Here is a 19,619-nt window from a genome sequence, read left to right on the forward strand (position 1 = left end):
ACTACCCCACCAACGTATAAGTTGTTTATTTTCACAAATTGATCTGAATGACAGCAAAGCCCTTCGGTTCCCCCAACTTCAGAGTGTGCACCCGCTTATCTGAAGGGTGATTTCGGAAGAGTGGATTATTGATTAAATTCCCACAACAGAGTGAGACAACATTAATGGAAATCAATTATCGTACCCTCCGACACACCTCCGCAATTATCTTAATCAGCAGTATCCAGTAGATTCTACTTCCGCCTCCATCGCAACTCCTAAGTTAAGATCATTCTGCAAGTAAGAATGGGATACTCAAATTTCTAATTTTGGCCTTTCGTTTTCTTCATACTGGGCGTTTTCACTTCCTCACCACCTCTCACTCTGCAGAAGAATTTGTTCGAGAAGGTACTTTTGCCATCTTCTATTTTATACTAGCGTTGTTTGAATCTTTTAGCCTGGGTTGTTTTGTTTTCCCCCCTATCTCGTTCGATATATTTCACATAAGTACCAAGATACTTTAGTCGGTCTAACGGGTTTGTTTTTTGGGTCGTGCCCAATTTTTTCTTTTTTCCTTTTTTTGGGTAATATTTCGAAAGTGTTGTTCTTTGTCATTTGGTTTCCTACTTGGGTTCCGCAGCGAGTATAAGCACCTGTGCATGTGTATTTGGTTGTGTGTATGTGAGTTTGGTTATTTTGCTGGTATTGATTAATCAAGAAATTTTCAGGAGATTAGGTTTGACTGTCGGATTTTAAGGATTATTTATTCTTTTTGGGAGGTTTAACCCTTCTTGGAGAACATAAAGAAAAGAAAATTAAAAACTGTATGTTTAGTCTTCCTAGTTGGTAATTTCTATTCCCAATTATTCTGTATGTAACGTGTAACTGCCTTGACCAATCAGAACATTTAGTTCTTAAAGAAGGGGAAAAACAACCAGTTGATTTAGACCATAACAGCAGAAAAGGAAATGGTTTTATGTCTGTTTAGTTCTTAAAGAAGGCAAAAACAACTTACTCTGTTAAAGCACAGTGTAGAAACCAAAGTATGTAAAAGCATTAAGGTTGGGGGCATTCCTGGAAAGGAAGTCACTTCTTGCACCCAAAGCGAAAAACTTACCACTAGACCAAGTGCCCAGCTTTTGATCCCTGCATTGCGCTTTCTTTAGGTCGAGTAGTAGGCGAGTAAACATATTTTGTTAGATTGTAGTATCCTTGTTCATTTTGCTCATAATTGGTTTTCAGTCACAGAAGGAGTGTTGACTGCTAATTAAGTTATGGTTCAGACTTCAGACATTGTAATAAATTTTAAGTGTAGGGAGTCTATCGGTCCCACTAGATATCCATGGACATGGTATTTAATGTGTTACAGTATTCTTCTTTGGAGTGGAAAGACCCTCTGGTTGCTTAACCATATCCTTCGTGACTAGTTCATTTTAGTGGGAGTTGCAGCTTTGCTTTCACTAGATCACTCACAATCAGTCTACAATTGTGGAATGATCAAAGCTCTTTATCTCTCACTTCTTATTAAACTGAATCTGTGATCATGGAATGCTTTATATTTGGGAAGGAGAGGAAATTCTAGTAAATTCTGAACTAAAGGTATTTGTGTAGCTTTTTATGTGAAAGCTACTTAATAAGAGTTGATGATCAATTTTGTGTCCGTGTCTATCCCTCTTTAAACCTTTATTGAACCCCAAATATCAAATTCACCTATGGAATTCATACAATAAATTTCTGGCTCCTTTAGGTTTGTAATTGGGGTTTAAAAATCAAGTGCATTGCATCTCCTTCTTGACTTTCTGTAGAAATTTTTTCTAGGAAACCAAAACATCACCAGTTGTTGCAGTCACTAGTTTTTTTAACTTTTACTTGGTAGCCTTAAGAGCTTCCAAAGTCATCTGATGATTTTTGTTCGCTTCACATTGGTTTACAGGTCCATATCTTGTTTTGAGCTTTCATTTGTTCAGTTTCTCATTTATCTGTGTAAAAATGGTGAGTCATTTCTTTTCAAAAAGGTGAGACATTCCGATAATAGAATTTAAGACTTCTGGCACTCTAATCAAGAATCATATCAGTAGACCAAATATGCTATTGTTGACATCACTCTTTCCATTAGTTACTATCTGAGAGGACTCATTAGCTGAAAGGTTTCGTGCTAGCTTAATACAAGTTTTGCAAAGGGCTATAGAAACTATTCAGGATGGGTGAGTCAATAGTCTGGAATGGGACATGCAGAGAATCTTGCTTCAGAATGAGAATAATCCTTGCCCTTGGACATTGAGAATGAGAAGGTTTAACAAATTCTAAATTCTAGTATGTTGGGAAATTGAACTTGCTTTTTTGGAATTATAGAGTTCTCACACTTGTGGATTTTGTTACAGTTACTATGGGAATACCCTTTTTGTCTTCAACATATTAGGTGAATCTATTTGGTAAACTTGTCCATTCCAGTCTTGGCAACCTTGACCGTTTGTCAGCAGAAATTGTACTGTATTATTATGTAATTCTGTTAAGAATCCAATAGTTCACTTTCTTGATTATGAAAATTTCAGAAACCAACAAAATGAGGGCCTCAGATTGAGTATTTCTCCATTATGTATAAATCTTCTACAAGGAAAATATATTGCATTAATAGAGGTTAGGGTTTGAATCTTTCTTGGCAACAGTTATATCATACAAATGACGTTCTATTCAGTGAATGGTAGTTCACTAAGCTAAGGATTTCTGATCAATGGTTTGGTTATTAATTGGAAATGAGGGCCCGTAAAAATATTGGTGGTTGTGCAATATAATTTTGTAATTGGGGCATTCCGAGAATTGAACTCGGGACCTCTTGCACCCAAAGCAAGAATCATACCACTAGACCAAATGCCCAATTTTTATTATGAAGCTCCTTATTGATGGTAAAATAGCTCTCCTTTATTTGAAGGAAAAAAATAGTGGTTGTTTGAGATTCTTAGGATCTCATTTAATTTGGCAGGTTTACTTTGCCATATTAGCTTGCTTGTTTTTAGTGCACTTCATCTTACTTGCTATTGAAGGAATACTAATTATCACATCTTTTGTTGGTCTCTTAGGTAACTCTGCAAGTCATCTCAGCAAAAGGGAGAATTGGAAGCAATGAGAGTAAATTACTAATTTACTAAAGTACTGTGCTTGTTGCCAGCTATGGAAATGTGTTGAGGTTCAACTATGCCTGATACTTATTTGATCCACAATCTTGTAAGTAGTAATGTAAAGTATCAAAGATGTTGCCTAGGGATGTTTCTCTTTAGCTACTAGAGTATTTCCTGGTTAAATTGCTGCAAAATAAGAGTTGCTGTTGAAAACTGTTCAGGACAGGATGCCTGGACCTCTAGCCCCCAAAAATGACAAAGAGGACTCTAGATTATTGTCTGTAGTTGATGCTAAGTCTGTTGCTTTCAAGTTTCGGTGCCAGTATATGACAACAGATATACCCCCCCCCCCCCAACAAAAACAAAAAAAAAAAAACCAAAACCATGCCTACCCAATGGACAAGAAAATACCTACCGAAAATTACAACGTAGAGATGGGGAATTGAAAATGTTGAACAAATGCTTCTGTAATAGCTAATGTATTGGTGAATTATTGCAACATTAAACCTTTGACTTTCTCATGGTTAATGTGGAAATGTAGCTAATGTAATTTGTGAATTATTGCAACATTAAACCTTTGACTTTCTCATGGTTAATGTGGAAATGGTTTTTCTTTGTGGTGGTGGGATAACTTTTGAGATGAAATGTGGTCAGATCAGTTTGGAGGACTTCTTCTTTCTGGTCTTGGCAAGCTGTGATCCCTAACAATGGAGTTTTAAGCAGAGAATTGTTTAAGGAATATTATGTCCTTTTTTTTTTTCTGCATTCCCAATTTACTTGTTCTGATTGCTGTACAGCTGTGAGAATAGAAATCAACAAAGCTCTGAAATTGAGTCAGCTTATTAAACAGACAAACCTCTTTTGAGGAGTATATACATTTCATATGTTTTTTTGATCGATGGCTTTGCAGATCTTGCTTGCTGGAAATTAAGATAAGTCAAAGAACTGGGGTGATTGAGCAAAAAATTGTTGTAGAATAGGGGCATTCCGAGAATCGAACTCGGGACCTCTCGCACCCAAAGCGAGAATCATGCCACTAGACCAAATGCCCTGCTGTTGACGATGATTGTGTTCCTTTATTGATGAAAGAGAGTGGTAAGTTTGACCCTTATATAAGATCTTTTTTCTTTTATTTGGTGGAAAACTAAGCATCATCCCAAGAACTTGATGTTGCATTCTATGATATATGGTCGCTTTTACATTGTGTTAAAAAATTTGGGGGGTAAATCTAGTAGAGATCATCTGTAATGACCCGATTGATCTAGGAATGCGTTTGCCTCTAGATCCATTCTCCTTCTTGACTTTGTTTGTTTATCTTGTTCTGCCGTCTTTTTACATTGACCCATTTCATCATGCTTCTTTCATTGAAATTGGATTGGAGCATTCATATGCATCATATAATTGGGTTACTGGGGCTTGACTTTGGAGTTTTACTGCTGTAAAACATTTGTTCTTAGTCAGTAATTCTATACTTCTGTACTGCACCTTTATCAGAGACCTGGATTCTGAAACTCTTATCTAAACTTGGGGAAATAGCTTTTTAAATCAGCTTGGTTGATGTGATCCATTTGATGTGAGAGTCCGAGAATTGCACCTTAAGCAAGAAGCATGCTTAGTTCCCTTTAATTGGTCCAGTATCATTTTCCTTGGCTGGTCTTGACTGTTTCAAGACGCATTTGAATAGAAAGAAAAGCCAGGAAAGGCCTCACTTATCCTCTTACAATAAAAACAGGTGATCAAAATGTGGGCTAACTGACTTAGCCTGAAAAGAGCAGATGCTGATCTTAAATGTTTAGCCAGCGTACCATCTAGGGCCTCATTTACATAATAGTACTATACCAGTACGCAAGAGGTAATAAGCTATTGTGAATTGTTTAGCTGTACACTGCTTAGGAGCTACGGTTGAATTAATATCTATTATTTCATTCACGGTTGACTCAGAACTATCTATCTACTTAAAGGCCTTGATTGTTGAGAAATGACAGAAAAGACCTGATTGTTGGGAAATGACAAAAAGAAGACCATGGAAATGTGTATTTGCAAAAATGAAATGATGGTAGGGGCATTCCGAGAATCGAACTCGGGACCTCTCGCACCCAAAGCGAGAATCATACCACTAGACCAAATGCCCGGATGGTCATGTATAATTGGTGGAATAATTGCAATATTAACCTTTGACTTTCTCATGGTTAATGTGTAAACAGTTTTTCTTTGTGGAGGTGAAATATCATTTGAGATGAAATGTAATCAGATCTGTTTTGAGGACTTATTCTTTTAGTCTTGGCAAGCTGTGATCCGTAACAGTGGAGTCTTATAAGCAGAGAATTGTTTAAGGAATATTGTGTCCTTTTTTTCCTCACTCCCAATACTTGATCTGATTGCTGTACAGCTGTGAGAATAGAAATCAATAAGCCACTGAAGTTTGTGTCAGCTTATTAAACAGACAAACCTCTTTCGACGATTGTATACATTTTATGCATGCTTTTTGATTGATGGCTTTGCAGATCTTCCCAGCTGGAAATTAAGAAAGGTCAAAGAACTCAAGCGTTTGAAGCAAAAAATGTTTGTAGGGAATTTGGGGCATTCCGAGAATCGAACTCGGGACCTCTCGCACCCAAAGCGAGAATCATACCACTAGACCAAATGCCCAGTTGTTGATGATTGTTGTGTTCCTTTATCGGTGAATGAGAGTGGTGGTAAGTTTGACTCGTATATAAAAACCTTTTTTCTTTTATTTGGTGCAAAAAAAAAAGAAAAAGAAAAAGCTGATCCCAATCCCAAGTCCTTGATGTTTTATTCTACGATATACAGTCACTTTTACACGTGTTAAAAGTGAAAGTTGGAGGGCAAATCTAGTAGAGATCATCTGTAATGACCCGATTGATCTAGAAATGTGTTTGCCTCTATCCTTGCTGACTTTGTTTGTTTATCTTATTCTCTGCCCTCTTCTAGCATTCACCCATTTCATCATATGCTTCTTTCCTTGACATTGGACCGGAGCATTCATATGCATCATATAATTGGGTTACTGGGGCTTGACTTTGGAGTTTTATGAGGGGCTTTGGCTGTAAAACATTTGTTCTTAGTCAGCAATTCTGTACTTGCCGTACCGCACCTTTATCAGAGACATGGATTCTGGAACTCTAATCTATCTAAACTTGGGCAAATAGCTTTTTGAATCAGCTTGGTTGATGCGATCTATTTGATGGGAGAATTGCACCTTAAGCAAGAAGAGCATGCTTTTAGCGTGCCCTTTAATTGGTCAGGCATCATTTTCGTCGGCTGATCCTGACTGTTTAAATGGGAAAGAAAAGTCATGATATGCCTCCTCTTGCAAGAAGAGAAAACAAACGGGTGATCAAAGTGTGGGTAAATTGACCTGGCTCGACAAGTGCGTATGCTTCAATTGGGGGCTCCCTCCCCTGATTGGCCATCGGGGTTCGGAACAAATCCAGGCCTTCGAATACAAAATTTCAAATGGGCTTCTCGGATCAAGCCGATCTCTTAACATGGATCTGAGCTTTCATTTGTGATTTGCAGCCGGGATCCGCAAAGAGTAGATGCTGATTTTAAATGTTTTAGCTAGCGGACAATGACGGGCTTTGTGGACCTGTCAAGAGAGAATAAAATTTGTCAACCGTAAAGTGCTTAGAATTAACTTCTGCTACTTGATTCAGAACTAGTATCTATCTACATAAAGGCCTTCTTGTTTGTTTGAGAAATGACAGAGATATGATCATGGAAATGCATGTTTGCAAAAAGTGAATTGATGGTGGGGGGCATTCCGAGAATCGAACTCGGGACCTCTCGCACCCAAAGCGAGAATCATACCACTAGACCAAATGCCCGGCCGGTCAAGGGAACAAGATAAATTGCCACTAGCCCTGAAGCTTAAATCTGCAATTGGAATTTTTATCGTTTTGAAAAAGGCGTATTTTGCTTGCTGACTAGTTTGACCATTCTAGAGAGTTGAAAGAGAGGAAATGCAGTTACAGGTGTAATTATCGATAGTCATCGCCTTCTGATTCACTTTTCTACTCATGTTAGAACTGCTTCATTACAAAAGACATGATTCATCCCCAAACAGAAATCAAGAAAGCATAATTTCTTTTTATATAGGATGACAACGTGCTGTTATGACCACAATTATTGCCGTCAAACTTTGAACGGGACGAGAATGGTCATAATTGTCGCTCAATGATATAATGCTGATTGGAAGGGAACTTAGAAAATGTAGTTACTGCTAATGTAGGTCTAAATATTGATTGTGACCTAGAGTCTCACATGAGAAATAGAAAGTAAAAAAAAATAAAAAATGATTTGACTAACATAACGTGTACTCCATAAGAGACTCAGGTGTTAGTTTCTTAGAAAAAAAAAATAGTTAATTTGAGAGAGTGTCACAGTTTAAGGGGTGCAACAATAATTGCGAGTGTGTATATTTATATAATAATTTAAATGTGATTTAAACATCTTAACTAGTTATTTGACGGGCGTACGTTAGAAAATTTCAAATAAATATATGAACTATTTTCTCTCGCAGTGCCTTTTTAGTCCTACAAGTTTTAGCTTTTAGGAAAATGGTTTTCATGTGTTTGTTGTTTGAAGGGAAAAATAAATTAAAAATTTTAAATGGCATTTGGACGTTGCTAATAATATGCTTTCAAGTCACTCTCGCTATTTAAGTGCGCAGGTTGAGACTACGAATTTGCTACCAGAGAAAATGCTGAGAAATTAGCTGACACCTCCACTTTCACATCATTTCCTTTCACCCAATTCAGCTATCCAAAAGGAGCATATGGTAGTTTGTTTGGTACCAAGTCTGCGGGATGGAATTGCTTTAAGTTCGGACAACATGATTACTGAATGGCGCCAATGTTCCAACTCCCATGATTATCCCCCGCAAATTTCTGCGATCCACAAATTTCTTTTGCATTTCATTCCCCCTTTAACCCCTCAAAAACCTTATGCTCCATGCTCCACCATTAATGGAGAGGGAGAAACAAAAGGGGTGGTCATAGAGGAAGAAGATTGAGAGAGCAACTGGAGAAAGAGTGGTTTCTTTCTTTCTTGGAAAGATCACTTCTTTCTCTAGCCGGCTGGGCTGGTTCGTTCTTGAACATAATAAAAGATTGGCAATTCCTTCATATTAATATAGTAGGAAAATATGGCATTTGTTGGCACGACCCAAAAATGCACCGTCTGCGAAAAGACGGTTTATTTGGTTGATAAGTTGGCAGCAGACAACCGCATTTACCACAAAGCTTGCTTCCGGTGCCACCATTGCCAACGTACCCTCAAGGTAAACATGTAATCTTGATCGACAGTTGCATTCTGGAATTGATTTGACTCTTGAAACTGACTGAATAAATCATTTAACGTAGTCCTTGATTTTGGATTCATGATCCTAGGCGTGTTTTGGTCTAATGTGTTTCGCATTTTGTTGGAAGAACAGCTTGGCAACTTCAATTCTTTTGATGGGGTCCTATACTGCAGGCCTCACTTTGATCAGCTGTTCAAGCGAACCGGCAGTCTTGACAAGAGTTTTGAAGGTACGAGTGACTGTAAATTCCAGTCCAAGCTTCATGTCAGATGTTTTTTTTAATGAATTACTATTATTATTTTTTCTGCTGATATTTTGAGTTCGTTTTCATTTTATTCTAGGAACGCCAAAAGTAGTGAAACCAGAAAAGCCTGTGGACCATGAAGTATTATTCTTTGTTCTTCACAACTCGGCCTCTTCTGGAAGAGGGCGAATTATCAATTGCTGCGCTCTTTTTAGCATCAACTTCATTTTAAATCCTTAGCTTTTAGTTCTTGTATTCTCGTCCTATCAACTGCTAATCCCCAATCCACATTCATTGAACAGAACGCGACCAAAGTCTCAAGCCTGTTCGTGGGCACCAGGGATAAATGTATTGGATGTGACAAAACTGTCTATCCAATTGAGAAGGTACGCAGAAACCGCAGAAAAATCTCTTTCCACCTAATGTGATTTATATCATGAGGCAAATCTAAGAATTTGCGGCTTGGAACTTGATCTGCAGAGCTATTAGTCATCCATTTCTATCAACTCTTTAAAAACTTGCAAGACATGACAATATCTTATATCGCCACACGTTTGTAATCTGGATCCTTTTTCACTCTGCAAGGTTACTGTCAACGGAAAACCATACCACAGAAGTTGCTTCAAATGCTCTCATGGGGGTTGTACAATAAGCCCATCAAACTATATTGCACATGAGGGAACGCTTTACTGCAAGCACCATCACGCCCAACTCGTCAAGGAAAAAGGCAACTACAGCCAATTGGAAAATGACATGGACAAGGAGCCATCGCTTCCTGCTCATATGGAAATAGCTGCAGAATCATGAGGCCACAAGGAAAATACACTATTATTTGCTAGATTGATCTCTCTCTCTATTAATCTCTCTGACCCTTTTCTCTTGGTGGTGAGAACGGTTTGCTAACTTTGTTGTCCAGGATGATTTTGTACTGTGGATGAGTTTTATGCAGAACTTTCGGTCTCTAGCTATGTGGGGTGTATAATTTGTCCTGAGGTTGTGGTGTGAATTTGCAAGCAGTTCCTGAGCTTGTTCGTGTAAATTCTCTACTTGCTTAATAAGATGTACATAGGTAAACCTTATGCGAGTCCAACGATTCACCGGTGAAGGATAAATAGCTACAGGCTGCAGAATAATTGGACAAGTTGCTTTTACGTTTAATACTAAAAATTCTCGCCATCCTTCTTCGACTTTCAACCGAGAATGAGGACACAAAAAAGGAGGGATGGTAGAATATGGACAGCCTGATCTCAATCCCAAGATGGTTAAATGCAGACCATTAGCCTTCTTCTTTCACCTGCCGGAGATGCCAAACGTACATGGGTACAATCTGCAAACCTTTCAACAAAAGAAACGCCAACTTTCGATTGTGTACGCGTGCAATTCCACGCATTCAAAGTTACTAAACCAGAGTAACTGAAGCCCCATCTGTTTACACTTGAGCCATTTCAGAAGCCACAATTTCTACCTGTTAAATCTAACTTAGCAACGGAAGCCTAGGATTGAAAAAATTACCCAAAATTGACAAAGAAATCCAGCCTTCATTTTACAAATAAATTAATATGCTATTCAAGAAATATTTACAAGGTTTGAATTTACAACATTTCAACTTATATCAGAAAAGATATCAAAGAATTGACCGACCACTGTACAGTATGCAGTAATATTGCTGACTAAACCTTGCGCCACAATACATCATGTTAATCAGTACACAAGCAAGTTGGAAGAACCACACCATGTACAGATTGTAAATTGTACGTGTCCTTTCATCACCCTATAGCAAGACTGAAACTCAACCAGAGATCCAAATGGTGAGGTCTATCCCAAACTGTACAATGTATCATTTCCCCGTGCAAGAACTCTAACTTCTTGCTAGGCGCTCTTTGCATAATTGAGCTGCAAAAAGCAAGAGGTCCACCATCTCAAGTCCAGCAGCAGAGACAAAATCTACTTTCTCATTACTAGAATTTGCATCACTTGAACCAATTGCTTCCTCAAAACGGTCAACCTGTGATTCTACATCTGCCTCAGCTGACCAACTGATTGGAAGTGAGCTACCAAGAGCAGTTTTAAGCAATCTGGCTTCTGTAATGATGTCATAGACAGCTTCCGCCAAACCAGTATTTGTGCCTTCTAATACAGCTGACTCATTTGCCTAGATGTTTTAGCAAGATAAAATTCCCAAATCAAAAATGGAACACCCAAAGAAGCCATAAATGAATGCTTTTCCATTCCACAGGGCTAAAGTTATGTTCCCCCAAAAAGAAAAAAAAAAGAGAGTTTTGTTCTCGTTCTGTCAGTGACATCATTGTTAAATAACAGCAACAAATTTCAGGGATTTCAGTAGATGGATAATTGCCTCTTAATTATTAGAAAATTGGCAACAGTAATTACCTTCAAGAGTGCAAGACGGAGCTTACGTACTGAAGAGGTTAGATACTCCATACTTTCCAGGATCTCCTGCAGGGCTGCATTTTCAATCTTTATCCTGGAAAACAAGAACAGATGAAAGAGAAAAACTGTAAGCAGATTTTCTTCAAATGCCATTTGGCTAACTACCATGCTTGTCAGCAATAGTAGAGCCTTTTCCCATCAGTGTAAGCCACCAAAATAAAATGTTAAGAAAAAATTTTCCATGAACCTTGCAAAATCCACACTAGAGGTGGATTTTTTTTGGTTGAAGTGCCCCTCATAATTCAGGTGAGTAACAGCATTATCTGTGTCAGAATCAATATTACCAACCCAGTGTCTCAGATAAGTCTTCTTCAGCAAATTTTTTAATTTTCCATCTCTATCCTGAATTATCCTTTGTCCCCCACTTGCAGCACAGGCTTGGCCCTCTCTTTTATCTTGATTAACATTCCTGCATGATTTTTGCTGCATTTAGTATGTTTGCCAGGGTAAAAAAATAATAGCAGTTAAAATCTAGGAGGATAAAGAAACTATGCAAGGCAAACTTGACTCCCTTAAATTTATAACCAGCCAAACACCTAGATACTCAAAAGCTGCATTGAATGCTGTACATAGTGAAATCAATATTCCAGTGACCTGCTACGATATTTTTTACCGAAAATCTACGACAGGATTCCAACAGAACTAACAAAATATTCATTGTCTGACATGGAAAATTTAACATAAAGCACCAGATCTTCCTTATATGCATCTCATCTACAATCACAATGTCACTAATATGTTTGAGGTAGCGCTATGTCCCCATTATAATATCTCTTTGCAAGTTGATTGCCGTCACGAAAGAGCAATTACATGTCTGATACTGTCATCAATTTCCCTGGCCACACTAGTGACCAATTTTTTCATTTCCCATTTGCTGTTTCTGGGGCATTTTCCCCCCTATTTTTTTGGGGTGGAGTGGGGTTGGTGAGGAGTTTCCAGTGGTGGTAGTAGAAAAGCTCGACAGAGGGATATATGATAGGGTTGGCAGCAGACAGCATCTCAGATTAGTCAATTTAGTTTGTTCAAAATGATTATGAGTTCAAAAGTGTGAAAATCTTAAAAGAAGCTTTCTAGCATCTCCAGATCTACAAGAACTCAAGTTATTCAGAGGACAAGCTAAATATAATGTTCAATATAGAACAGCTTGTCTCTTGCAAGGAACTCATGTCAATTAATAGAAATTAATTTTGGCAGGTTTTGACTGAAGCAAAAGTTTACAAATCCTAGGCAAGCTTAAAGTATTAAATTCTTGGCCACTCAACTAAAAACCACTTATTTCAGTTTGATATCAGAAAGTCATGAACCAGTCAAGGTCAAAAACCCCTTATCCAACCTCCCAGTGACGGAGAAAGGCACTCCAAATATCACGAATATATTGATGCCAAAGCATGAGCATGAAAATGACACAGATGATGAATATCAGAACATTGTATCATCGTTTTTAATTAGTGGAAAAAGGCGCTTCAATTAACTTACTCTCGAAGAACTTGGAATTCCTGCTTCAGATGTGCAAGCTCCATAAGAGCTCTTACCTTTTCATGTGTAACCTAACCAACAAAGATTCAGCTCAATTACAGACATTCATCATGAAAGGAAATATTATAAGTGTGACAAAAATGATATCAAGGATGTCACAATTGTGTCTCCCAATGGATCCAAGCTGTCTAAATCAGATCCTTTCACCTTTGCAAGATTTTGTCCCCTAGCCCCCTCCCAGTAACTAGAAAATCCAAAAAAGCTAATTTTTATACAAAAACATGCTGGACACAAACCCACATGCAACCACAGACACATAGCAGAGCCACATTAAGAAACTCAAAGTTTTCCAGCTCAAGAACCCATATGTAGTGGTGGTGGTAGTAGTAGCAGCAGTAAGGAAAGACCGCAAGTGGGGCAAATAGTTACTTGTAGTAGATTTCTCTGAAGTTCCTCAATCTTTTTCTGAAGAGCTATGTTCAGATTTCTCTCTAGCAAATGTCTTTCTTCTTCTTGGGAAAGAAGCAACAGTACTGCAACCTGTATATATAAAAATTAAATATTAGCAGAGAAGTTCTTGAAAAAGTATGGAGTAAGAGAACATTTGTTCAACCTTCTCTTGCAGTGCCTGAGCAAGGGGTTCAGAGACATCCCCAGTTTTGACACTAATTGCTGTTGTGGCTCCAGGATCATCCCTCTGCAACAGATTGGAAACTTAGTCCTCAAAATTATGTAGCTTCAATCCATGTGAGGAGATTCAATATGTGACAGATAAATCATTTAAGTGCTATCACTTAGCCACAAATTGCTCTTACAAACTCTTAAAATTTACTTCAGGAGGGACAAAATCAACTGATTATTTGCTTCATGGGCTGGAGAATTCAGTGAAATAGGGAAAATTGCTCATCCAATTAAACAAACTTTTTGACTGGGAATCTCTCTTTAATCCCTTGCCCCCAGACTCTGAGTGACAATATATATATATATATATATATATATATATATATATGTATATATATATAAACTTCCAAAAAAAAAAGGCAAGCTGATGAAAATGTGTAAAACTTATGTTTCATGTTTAGAATCCCAACCCATTAGAATGTTTCATGTTTCTTCTCACTTTCCCTAATACTGAAACATAATGTCATTCACATGTCTGTTCCTCTATCAATATTTTGAAGTTGTTCTCTAAAATATTATACGATTTTCCAATGACCTCGCAAGGATAATGTATCATTTGGAATAAAAGTGCTTAATAATCATTTTGAGTAGCCTCCGAGAACCTCATTCATTCACTTTTCATTAGATTGCTTCCAATACCATTTTACTTTTCCATCTATAGATGTAGACAAAATGAGATAAAGAAATAAAGCATCCTTCACCTTCCAGAAACTTGCCTGAGCAGTTGAAGCCCAGCTTACATCATTATTTACATGTACATCTCGACAGTCACTTTCATGTAACACTAGATCTTCTGCCTGAGAAGATCTGAGACTTTGTTTGCCACTTAATTCAAGCTGCCTGAGCTTTTCTTCAACTTCAATAATATTGGATTCTATAAGGGAATACCCTTCATCCAGTAAATTCATTACATTTGTCCTGTGCTTGGAATGGTAATCAAGCAATGCTGATATCCTGTTCTCGATCCTCTCCAGTAAAACAACCTAGAAATATCAAAATGTTCATCATATTTGAAGAGTTGAAACGACTGATTATATGCGATGAGAGTATTACAGTATTCTTACTTTCTCCTTTTCCAAAGCGAAAACTTTCCTCTTCAGATGACTTTCAATTTCCAGTCCCTAAAAACAGAAGTACACAAAAAACATATGCTTCAAAAGTGAGCAGCAAAACACAGCAAAAGCCATTGGACGTAAATTTCCTTCCAAAAGAGAGAAAAATATGAGGAGAATGAACAAGAAATGTACCACTTGCAGCTTTCTATGAAGATTATCCAAAGACTTTCTCAGCGTCTCTACTTCTTCTTGCAAAGCACTCTGTCTGAAGACAAGTTAATCAAGTTGCACAAAGTAAAAAATAAAAATGAAGTTGCTTTATAAAGTACAATTGTTGATAGCATGAACATAGAGAAAACCAACTTTTAAGTTCAGCAAAAGAATATAGTGATCACCATTTGCAAGGAAAAGAGCAGAGCACATATCACTGTGCTTGTGAATAGAAGATAAGAATTACATTATAATCTGATCTGGCAGTAGCATTGTAAAACTTTTATTTTTTCCCCAACAGAAGCAACATATACACGCAATCAGATCTATGATTTAATTGATCGGCCTACCAAGAACAACACTAAGGATACAGCATACACATGTATACCTATCACTTTTTAAATGATGTTACTCCTGTATTTTCTACACTGGCCTAACAAAACCAAGGCAAAAGCATAATCATATATATTGTTGTTAGATCTACCCAAAAGAACTGCACAATTATAATGTTCATAAAATTGATTAAAGAATCCTGGCACAGTATGAGCTTGAAAAGATAGAAAACCATCTTTTGCAACACATGATAGTATTAATTCCAACAACAAAGAAAAAGGTCAAGCTCTATCTGGCATGTTTTTCATGCTTATCTATTTAACTAGCATTCTGTCCATTTCAAGCATTCTGTCCATTTCAAGGCATGTGCTAGTTCGCTGAGCTAATCAGTTTTGGCACCATCAGGAAAATTAAAGCTCCTTGTTTGACCTAAATCTCAAAATTAGCATAATTTCGGCTCCTACTAGAAATTTAAGTGTGAAATTCAAAACAAATATACATAGAAAAATATGTTTTAACTGAGAAAAAAAGGTGAAATTCCATGAGAATTTGTAAACAACCCTACCAAAATTTCAAAGACTCCTCTTTCCTTTCCCATAAATAAAATGAATTACCTTGGAGATGCTTAGCCTACCACCATTTAGAATTGACTGTTAATGATTGACTCTCACTCAAAAGCTATCAATTACCTTTATGTCACTAAATATACTCTCTTTAAACATGGATTTTTTGCTTCACTGAAGGTGAATGAATTATCATGAAAACGATAAAAAGAACAGAAAAGCAGAAGATTAGAGACTGCAATTACATTTCTGTCCTTGATAAATGATCAGATCAAATTGGTATCAGTCAATCAGAGCAAAACTAAGCTAAGATTTCAGTGCATCTGAACTCACAACATATTTTGAGGTGGATGCTTCTTCCTGATTACAAAAAGTCCACATTTCTATAGAATCATTCAAAAGATGCTTGCATTTATCTTCCCAGCTAGTGTCCTCAAAAACCTTCAAGGTTTGCTGTCTGATGGCATAAAATTTGTCAATAACCTGTCACGTATCATCAAAACCCAAGCCAAAATGAAGACTTTTGCCAATACTAAGAAATTTGACCCAATATTAAAAGAAAAAAGCCACCAAATCATTTCCCATGAGCTATAGAAAAGTGCAATAGCAGTCAGCAATTTGAGAAAACCTTATCCACAACCTGTCATAAATAGAAGACTGTTCACATCAAAAAGTTGCTTTTTTTCCTTTTCATCTTCCAGGACTTCAATTGCAGTTTCTAAGAAGAACTTGTAATGAGTTATTGCACCCTTATGTCAAGCCAGTGTTCCTTTCATCATCTGCTACCCCTCTTTTTGTTTTATTTTTCCATTTCTTCCCCCATAATGAATTATAGAGATCTCATCCTTCTCAGTGAGATTTAGGCTTAAAGTACCACATGTTGAAACTGAAACCAATTAAAACACAAAACAAAACAAGCAAGCAGGTACCACTCTCCAAAGATGTCATACTGTCTACTCTGTTAACTCTAAAATGCTATCATAATAAGATGTCCAAAAGTACCCTATTATTGTTAAATTACACCCTCATCATGTGCCTTAATAGCCAACCTGCAATAAACCACAATGAACTTTGGTTCTTATCTTGATGCCCAGCTATGCATCTGAAATGCTAAAACCTTTCTCCATATGATTCATTTGTATCAATTCTTTGCCATGTATGAACAGAAAGATTTCATTCGGCAGACAAATAAAGTTAACTACCTTTCTGAAAGAATCAATCTGCTTCTCATGTGTTTCCTGATCAGCCTGTGCTGCAGCTAGGAGTTTCTTTTCTTCAAGATATTCACAAGTGAGCTCTTCAATCCTATCCATCGCAGAACAACAAAACTTCAACTGATATGATTCAATGAAAAGGACAATGCAAGCATGTTTGAGTTGCCAGGCACACCATGAGAGCAAAACACTTTTAATCAGTTGATGACATGCCAAGTGCACCGTATTTGGAAAAAAGAAATCCGACAAAATAAAACATCAAATCAATTTTTGTAATACCTCTTTTTGTAATTGTTCAATTCCAGTGATGCAAGCTCCTCTTTTTCCTTTGCTTTCTCTGCCTGTAACAGCAACATAACATACTATTAACCACATCTGCACTTAGAGAAAAAGGGAAAATGTGTGGCTTATGTGTTGTTCTCATGCAGCTACCACTACTAAGACAAAAGATTTAATATATCAGATTTCTAAATACAATTCCTCTCAAGGAGAAGACCAAAAAATTGATGCTCCTGCTACTGCTGGGTATAGAGGTATAAGTGAACATAGCTTTACCCCTTCAAGCAGAGAAGCCATTGTGTATTCAGAACCATGACCCTTTTGGTCAGAATAAAATTAGCTAAGCACAGAAAATATTGTTTATATGCATTTCTGTACTAAAACATAATGAAGTACTCATCAGCACAACTCCTTTTCCTTTCTAGTTTTGAGAAGAATAGAAAAAGACAGCCATTTTAGCCTTAAACAAACAAGCTGATGTAGAGTCTCCTTCATCATGTATTTTCATTATCACTCATCATGACTTCAAGTGAATAGTCCTATATACAAAAGACAAAGATGAAGACCATTACCTCCATAATCGCATTATCCCGCTCAGCAAAAGCAGCTGCAACACAATTTTGGAAGAATTTAAGCTGCTTCTCTGCTTCTATATTCTGGCAAAAATTATTCAAGTATAAAGCACAAAAGGATCACGCATGAGTAATCTGTGAGGTACTTCAAAATGATATGCATCTATAAGAAATTAAAATCCCATGGTGCATTAATAGCTTTCGACAAGAGTGTGAAACATTTAAATATCTTAGAGAACTCTTTTTTATTTGTGGGGTTTTGAGGGTGTTTCAGGTTTAGAGAGAGAGACCTTTGAGACTTCAGCACCATGTAGCTCCGCAAGTTGGCTCTGAAAAACAGCAGCAACACATGTAAGTTGGTAGGAGTGAACTGCAGTTAATGTTTACATAATGTTACCAAATCTCACTTTTATATGATATGCCTCAGAAAGCTCCTCTTGAAGATTCTGATTCTCTCTTGTACATACAGCTAACTTCTTTTTCAAGCTCTCAATCTCCTGCTCCAGCGCAGCTGTCCTAATTGGCAAAAGCATAAAGGAACCCTCTTACTTCATAATCCAGAGACAAGTACACGAAACCCCAACAAGGAGAAAGTTTTAACGCAGTGAGATTTAAACAAACATCTTACCGCTGAAAGTGCATTCGAGTAGCCACTCCCAGGTAGCTAGGTCCAGCTTGTTGCATGCACAACTGTTCAATATCTTTGTGTAATTCATCACGCTCTGCAGGAAGAATTTGAAGATAAAATCGGCTCAGACACCACAGAACTTGAGGCAGCAGAACCTCATGCAGAGCCTCCATTTTAATTTGAAGTATCATCAATTTGTTACATCCAGGCCAGTAAAGTTGAATGATTTCGTCAACTAATCCTAAGCCGTTACAAGAAAGAAAAGATGTCCAGTAACTCAAAACCAAGTCCGAAAGGTACAAAATTCCACTTTCTTTCTGGTCATGAAATAGAAAAAAAGTTCGGAGCGTTCTAAATAGGTGGTACTGCCATTCTTCTGCTAAATTTTATGGCATTTCTCGATAATTGTAAACTCCCAAACTACTAAACACGTTAACTAAACAACAAAGAATAACCAGAACGAAAACCCGTAAAACCAATTTTTTAAATATGGGATATCTATTGGCATTTATCTAATCAACCTTGCCAAAGAATATAGCCAGCAACATACCTCGTTCCAACTGTTGGATGCGAGCAATCAAGGACTGGCTGTTATCCAAAATTTCGTCCATTTAATTTAGCTGCTAAAACAATTATGTCACATTAGATTTGGAAGAGAATATACCAATTTTAACTCTTTGCAGGAACCGAATTCTCCAAAGTAAACAAAGCAATAATAGGCGACAATCAAAATACTAACCCAGGTAGGAAGGGGGACGAAGGACTCTACCACTTTACCGGGAGGATATTACCTGAACACGGCAGAGGCCTCCGTAGTCCGAAGAAGATTCTTGGAACAAGAAGCTTTTGTTTTTTGGCTGCCTTCTTGTCTCCTTTGCCAGCGAGACAAGTGCCGGAGGGATATCAACGATTTTTATTTATTTTTTTTTTTTAAGGTTTTGTACCGAGTCTTCCCAAGCCAACCTTTCCCTAATTATTTTTTGGGATAATTTCAGAAACCTCCCTTGAGGTTTCTGACACTTTCACTGGCATCCCCTGAGGTTCTCAAAATTTCACTGACCTCCCTTACTTTTGAGTTTTTGGTAACAATGCAGTTCAAATCTGATTATAATATTATTTTCATGTGTGAGAAGGTATTTTTATTCCATGGATGCCCCTTTGGTCCTTGTATTAGTAGAAGATTGAAAGAAGAATAAATTATTAGAATGATTACTAAAGTTGAGGGGTTATAAGTACAATACAAAAAATTGTAAGCACCAGATGTGCCAGGAAAAATGCCGATTTTCATAAATTTTAAGTCAACAAGTAGGTTATCTATTTAACATAAAATAAGTAACTAATTAAACTAATTAAATGGAAGAAACTCGTAATAGAGGAAACGTATACAAAACGGATATATTATTGGCAATTACCTTCTTTTTTTTACTTTCACGTATTTAATTTATGTTAAATACAAAACCTATTAGTTTTCCTTTCGTCAAAATATTAGTATATC

At 37.1% G+C, this 19,619-nt stretch overlaps 2 protein-coding genes, 1 long non-coding RNA gene and 5 other non-coding genes across 18 annotated transcripts; 2 read left to right on the plus strand and 6 right to left on the minus strand.

The window, feature by feature from the left end:
* Window positions 1-149: 149 nt before the first annotated feature.
* Window positions 150-6,817, plus strand: LOC113731529 (uncharacterized). 4 transcript variants are annotated; one of them, XR_011839083.1, is made up of 5 exons: window positions 150-387; window positions 3,057-3,201; window positions 4,006-4,190; window positions 4,828-4,947; window positions 5,600-6,817. It is a non-coding gene; the product is annotated as an uncharacterized lncRNA (long non-coding RNA). The 4 variants fall into 4 exon arrangements; XR_011839082.1 differs by lacking the exon at window positions 4,828-4,947 and having other exon boundaries at window positions 151-387; window positions 5,600-5,791; window positions 6,266-6,817; XR_011839084.1 differs by lacking the exon at window positions 4,828-4,947 and having other exon boundaries at window positions 151-387; window positions 5,600-5,791; window positions 6,279-6,817.
* TRNAP-UGG (transfer RNA proline (anticodon UGG)) lies at window positions 2,782-2,853 on the minus strand. The gene has a single exon. It is a non-coding gene; the product is annotated as a tRNA-Pro (tRNA).
* Window positions 4,075-4,146, minus strand: TRNAP-UGG (transfer RNA proline (anticodon UGG)). The gene has a single exon. It is a non-coding gene; the product is annotated as a tRNA-Pro (tRNA).
* On the minus strand, window positions 5,155-5,226 carry TRNAP-UGG (transfer RNA proline (anticodon UGG)). The gene has a single exon. It is a non-coding gene; the product is annotated as a tRNA-Pro (tRNA).
* TRNAP-UGG (transfer RNA proline (anticodon UGG)) lies at window positions 5,673-5,744 on the minus strand. The gene has a single exon. It is a non-coding gene; the product is annotated as a tRNA-Pro (tRNA).
* A 54-nt stretch (window positions 6,818-6,871) lies between the features above and the next one.
* On the minus strand, window positions 6,872-6,943 carry TRNAP-UGG (transfer RNA proline (anticodon UGG)). Its single transcript has one exon. It is a non-coding gene; the product is annotated as a tRNA-Pro (tRNA).
* An 873-nt stretch (window positions 6,944-7,816) lies between these two features.
* Window positions 7,817-9,741, plus strand: LOC140004182 (LIM domain-containing protein WLIM1-like). Its single transcript, XM_027256853.2, has 5 exons — window positions 7,817-8,397; window positions 8,551-8,647; window positions 8,760-8,803; window positions 8,965-9,048; window positions 9,248-9,741. Exons 1-5 carry the CDS (start codon window positions 8,263-8,265, stop codon window positions 9,467-9,469), a joined length of 582 nt encoding a protein of 193 aa, XP_027112654.1. The 5' UTR covers window positions 7,817-8,262; the 3' UTR covers window positions 9,470-9,741.
* Window positions 9,742-10,180: 439 nt separating this feature from the next.
* On the minus strand, window positions 10,181-19,042 carry LOC113731530 (uncharacterized). Of its 8 annotated transcripts, none has more exons than XM_027256842.2 (18): window positions 18,916-19,042; window positions 18,675-18,744; window positions 18,125-18,218; window positions 17,904-18,012; window positions 17,787-17,825; window positions 17,497-17,580; window positions 16,925-16,986; window positions 16,634-16,736; window positions 15,765-15,914; window positions 14,518-14,586; window positions 14,335-14,391; window positions 13,972-14,253; window positions 13,203-13,286; window positions 13,019-13,129; window positions 12,590-12,660; window positions 11,301-11,522; window positions 11,054-11,147; window positions 10,181-10,814 (listed from the first exon to the last, which is right to left on the minus strand). In XM_027256842.2, exons 2-18 carry the CDS (start codon window positions 18,733-18,735, stop codon window positions 10,521-10,523), a joined length of 1,986 nt encoding a protein of 661 aa, XP_027112643.1. In that variant the 5' UTR covers window positions 18,736-18,744; window positions 18,916-19,042; the 3' UTR covers window positions 10,181-10,520. The 8 variants fall into 8 exon arrangements, with proteins under 8 accessions (XP_027112643.1, XP_027112645.1, XP_027112644.1 ...); XM_027256844.2 differs by having other exon boundaries at window positions 17,904-18,007; window positions 18,864-19,032; XM_027256843.2 differs by having other exon boundaries at window positions 13,987-14,253; window positions 18,864-19,032.
* Between the last annotated feature and the right edge of the window lie 577 nt (window positions 19,043-19,619).

Source organism: Coffea arabica, chromosome 2c, assembly GCF_036785885.1.
Source record: "Coffea arabica cultivar ET-39 chromosome 2c, Coffea Arabica ET-39 HiFi, whole genome shotgun sequence".
Taxonomy (NCBI): domain Eukaryota; kingdom Viridiplantae; phylum Streptophyta; class Magnoliopsida; order Gentianales; family Rubiaceae; genus Coffea; species Coffea arabica.

Excerpts from the sequence above, each read along its gene's own strand:
- LOC140004182 (XM_027256853.2), top strand. The coding sequence starts at position 8,263 with ATGGCATTTGTTGGCACGACCCAAAAATGCACCGTCTGCGAAAAGACG. Across the intron at positions 8,648-8,759 it reads TCTTGACAAGAGTTTTGAAG|GAACGCCAAAAGTAGTGAAA; the intron begins GTACGAGTGACT and ends ATTTTATTCTAG. Across the intron at positions 8,804-8,964 it reads AAAAGCCTGTGGACCATGAA|AACGCGACCAAAGTCTCAAG; the intron begins GTATTATTCTTT and ends TTCATTGAACAG.
- LOC113731530 (XM_027256842.2), bottom strand. The coding sequence starts at position 18,735 with ATGGACGAAATTTTGGATAACAGCCAGTCCTTGATTGCTCGCATCCAA. Across the intron at positions 13,130-13,202 it reads CTCAGGCACTGCAAGAGAAG|GTTGCAGTACTGTTGCTTCT; the intron begins GTTGAACAAATG and ends TTATATATACAG. Across the intron at positions 11,148-11,300 it reads TCTAGTGTGGATTTTGCAAG|GATAAAGATTGAAAATGCAG; the intron begins GTTCATGGAAAA and ends CTTGTTTTCCAG.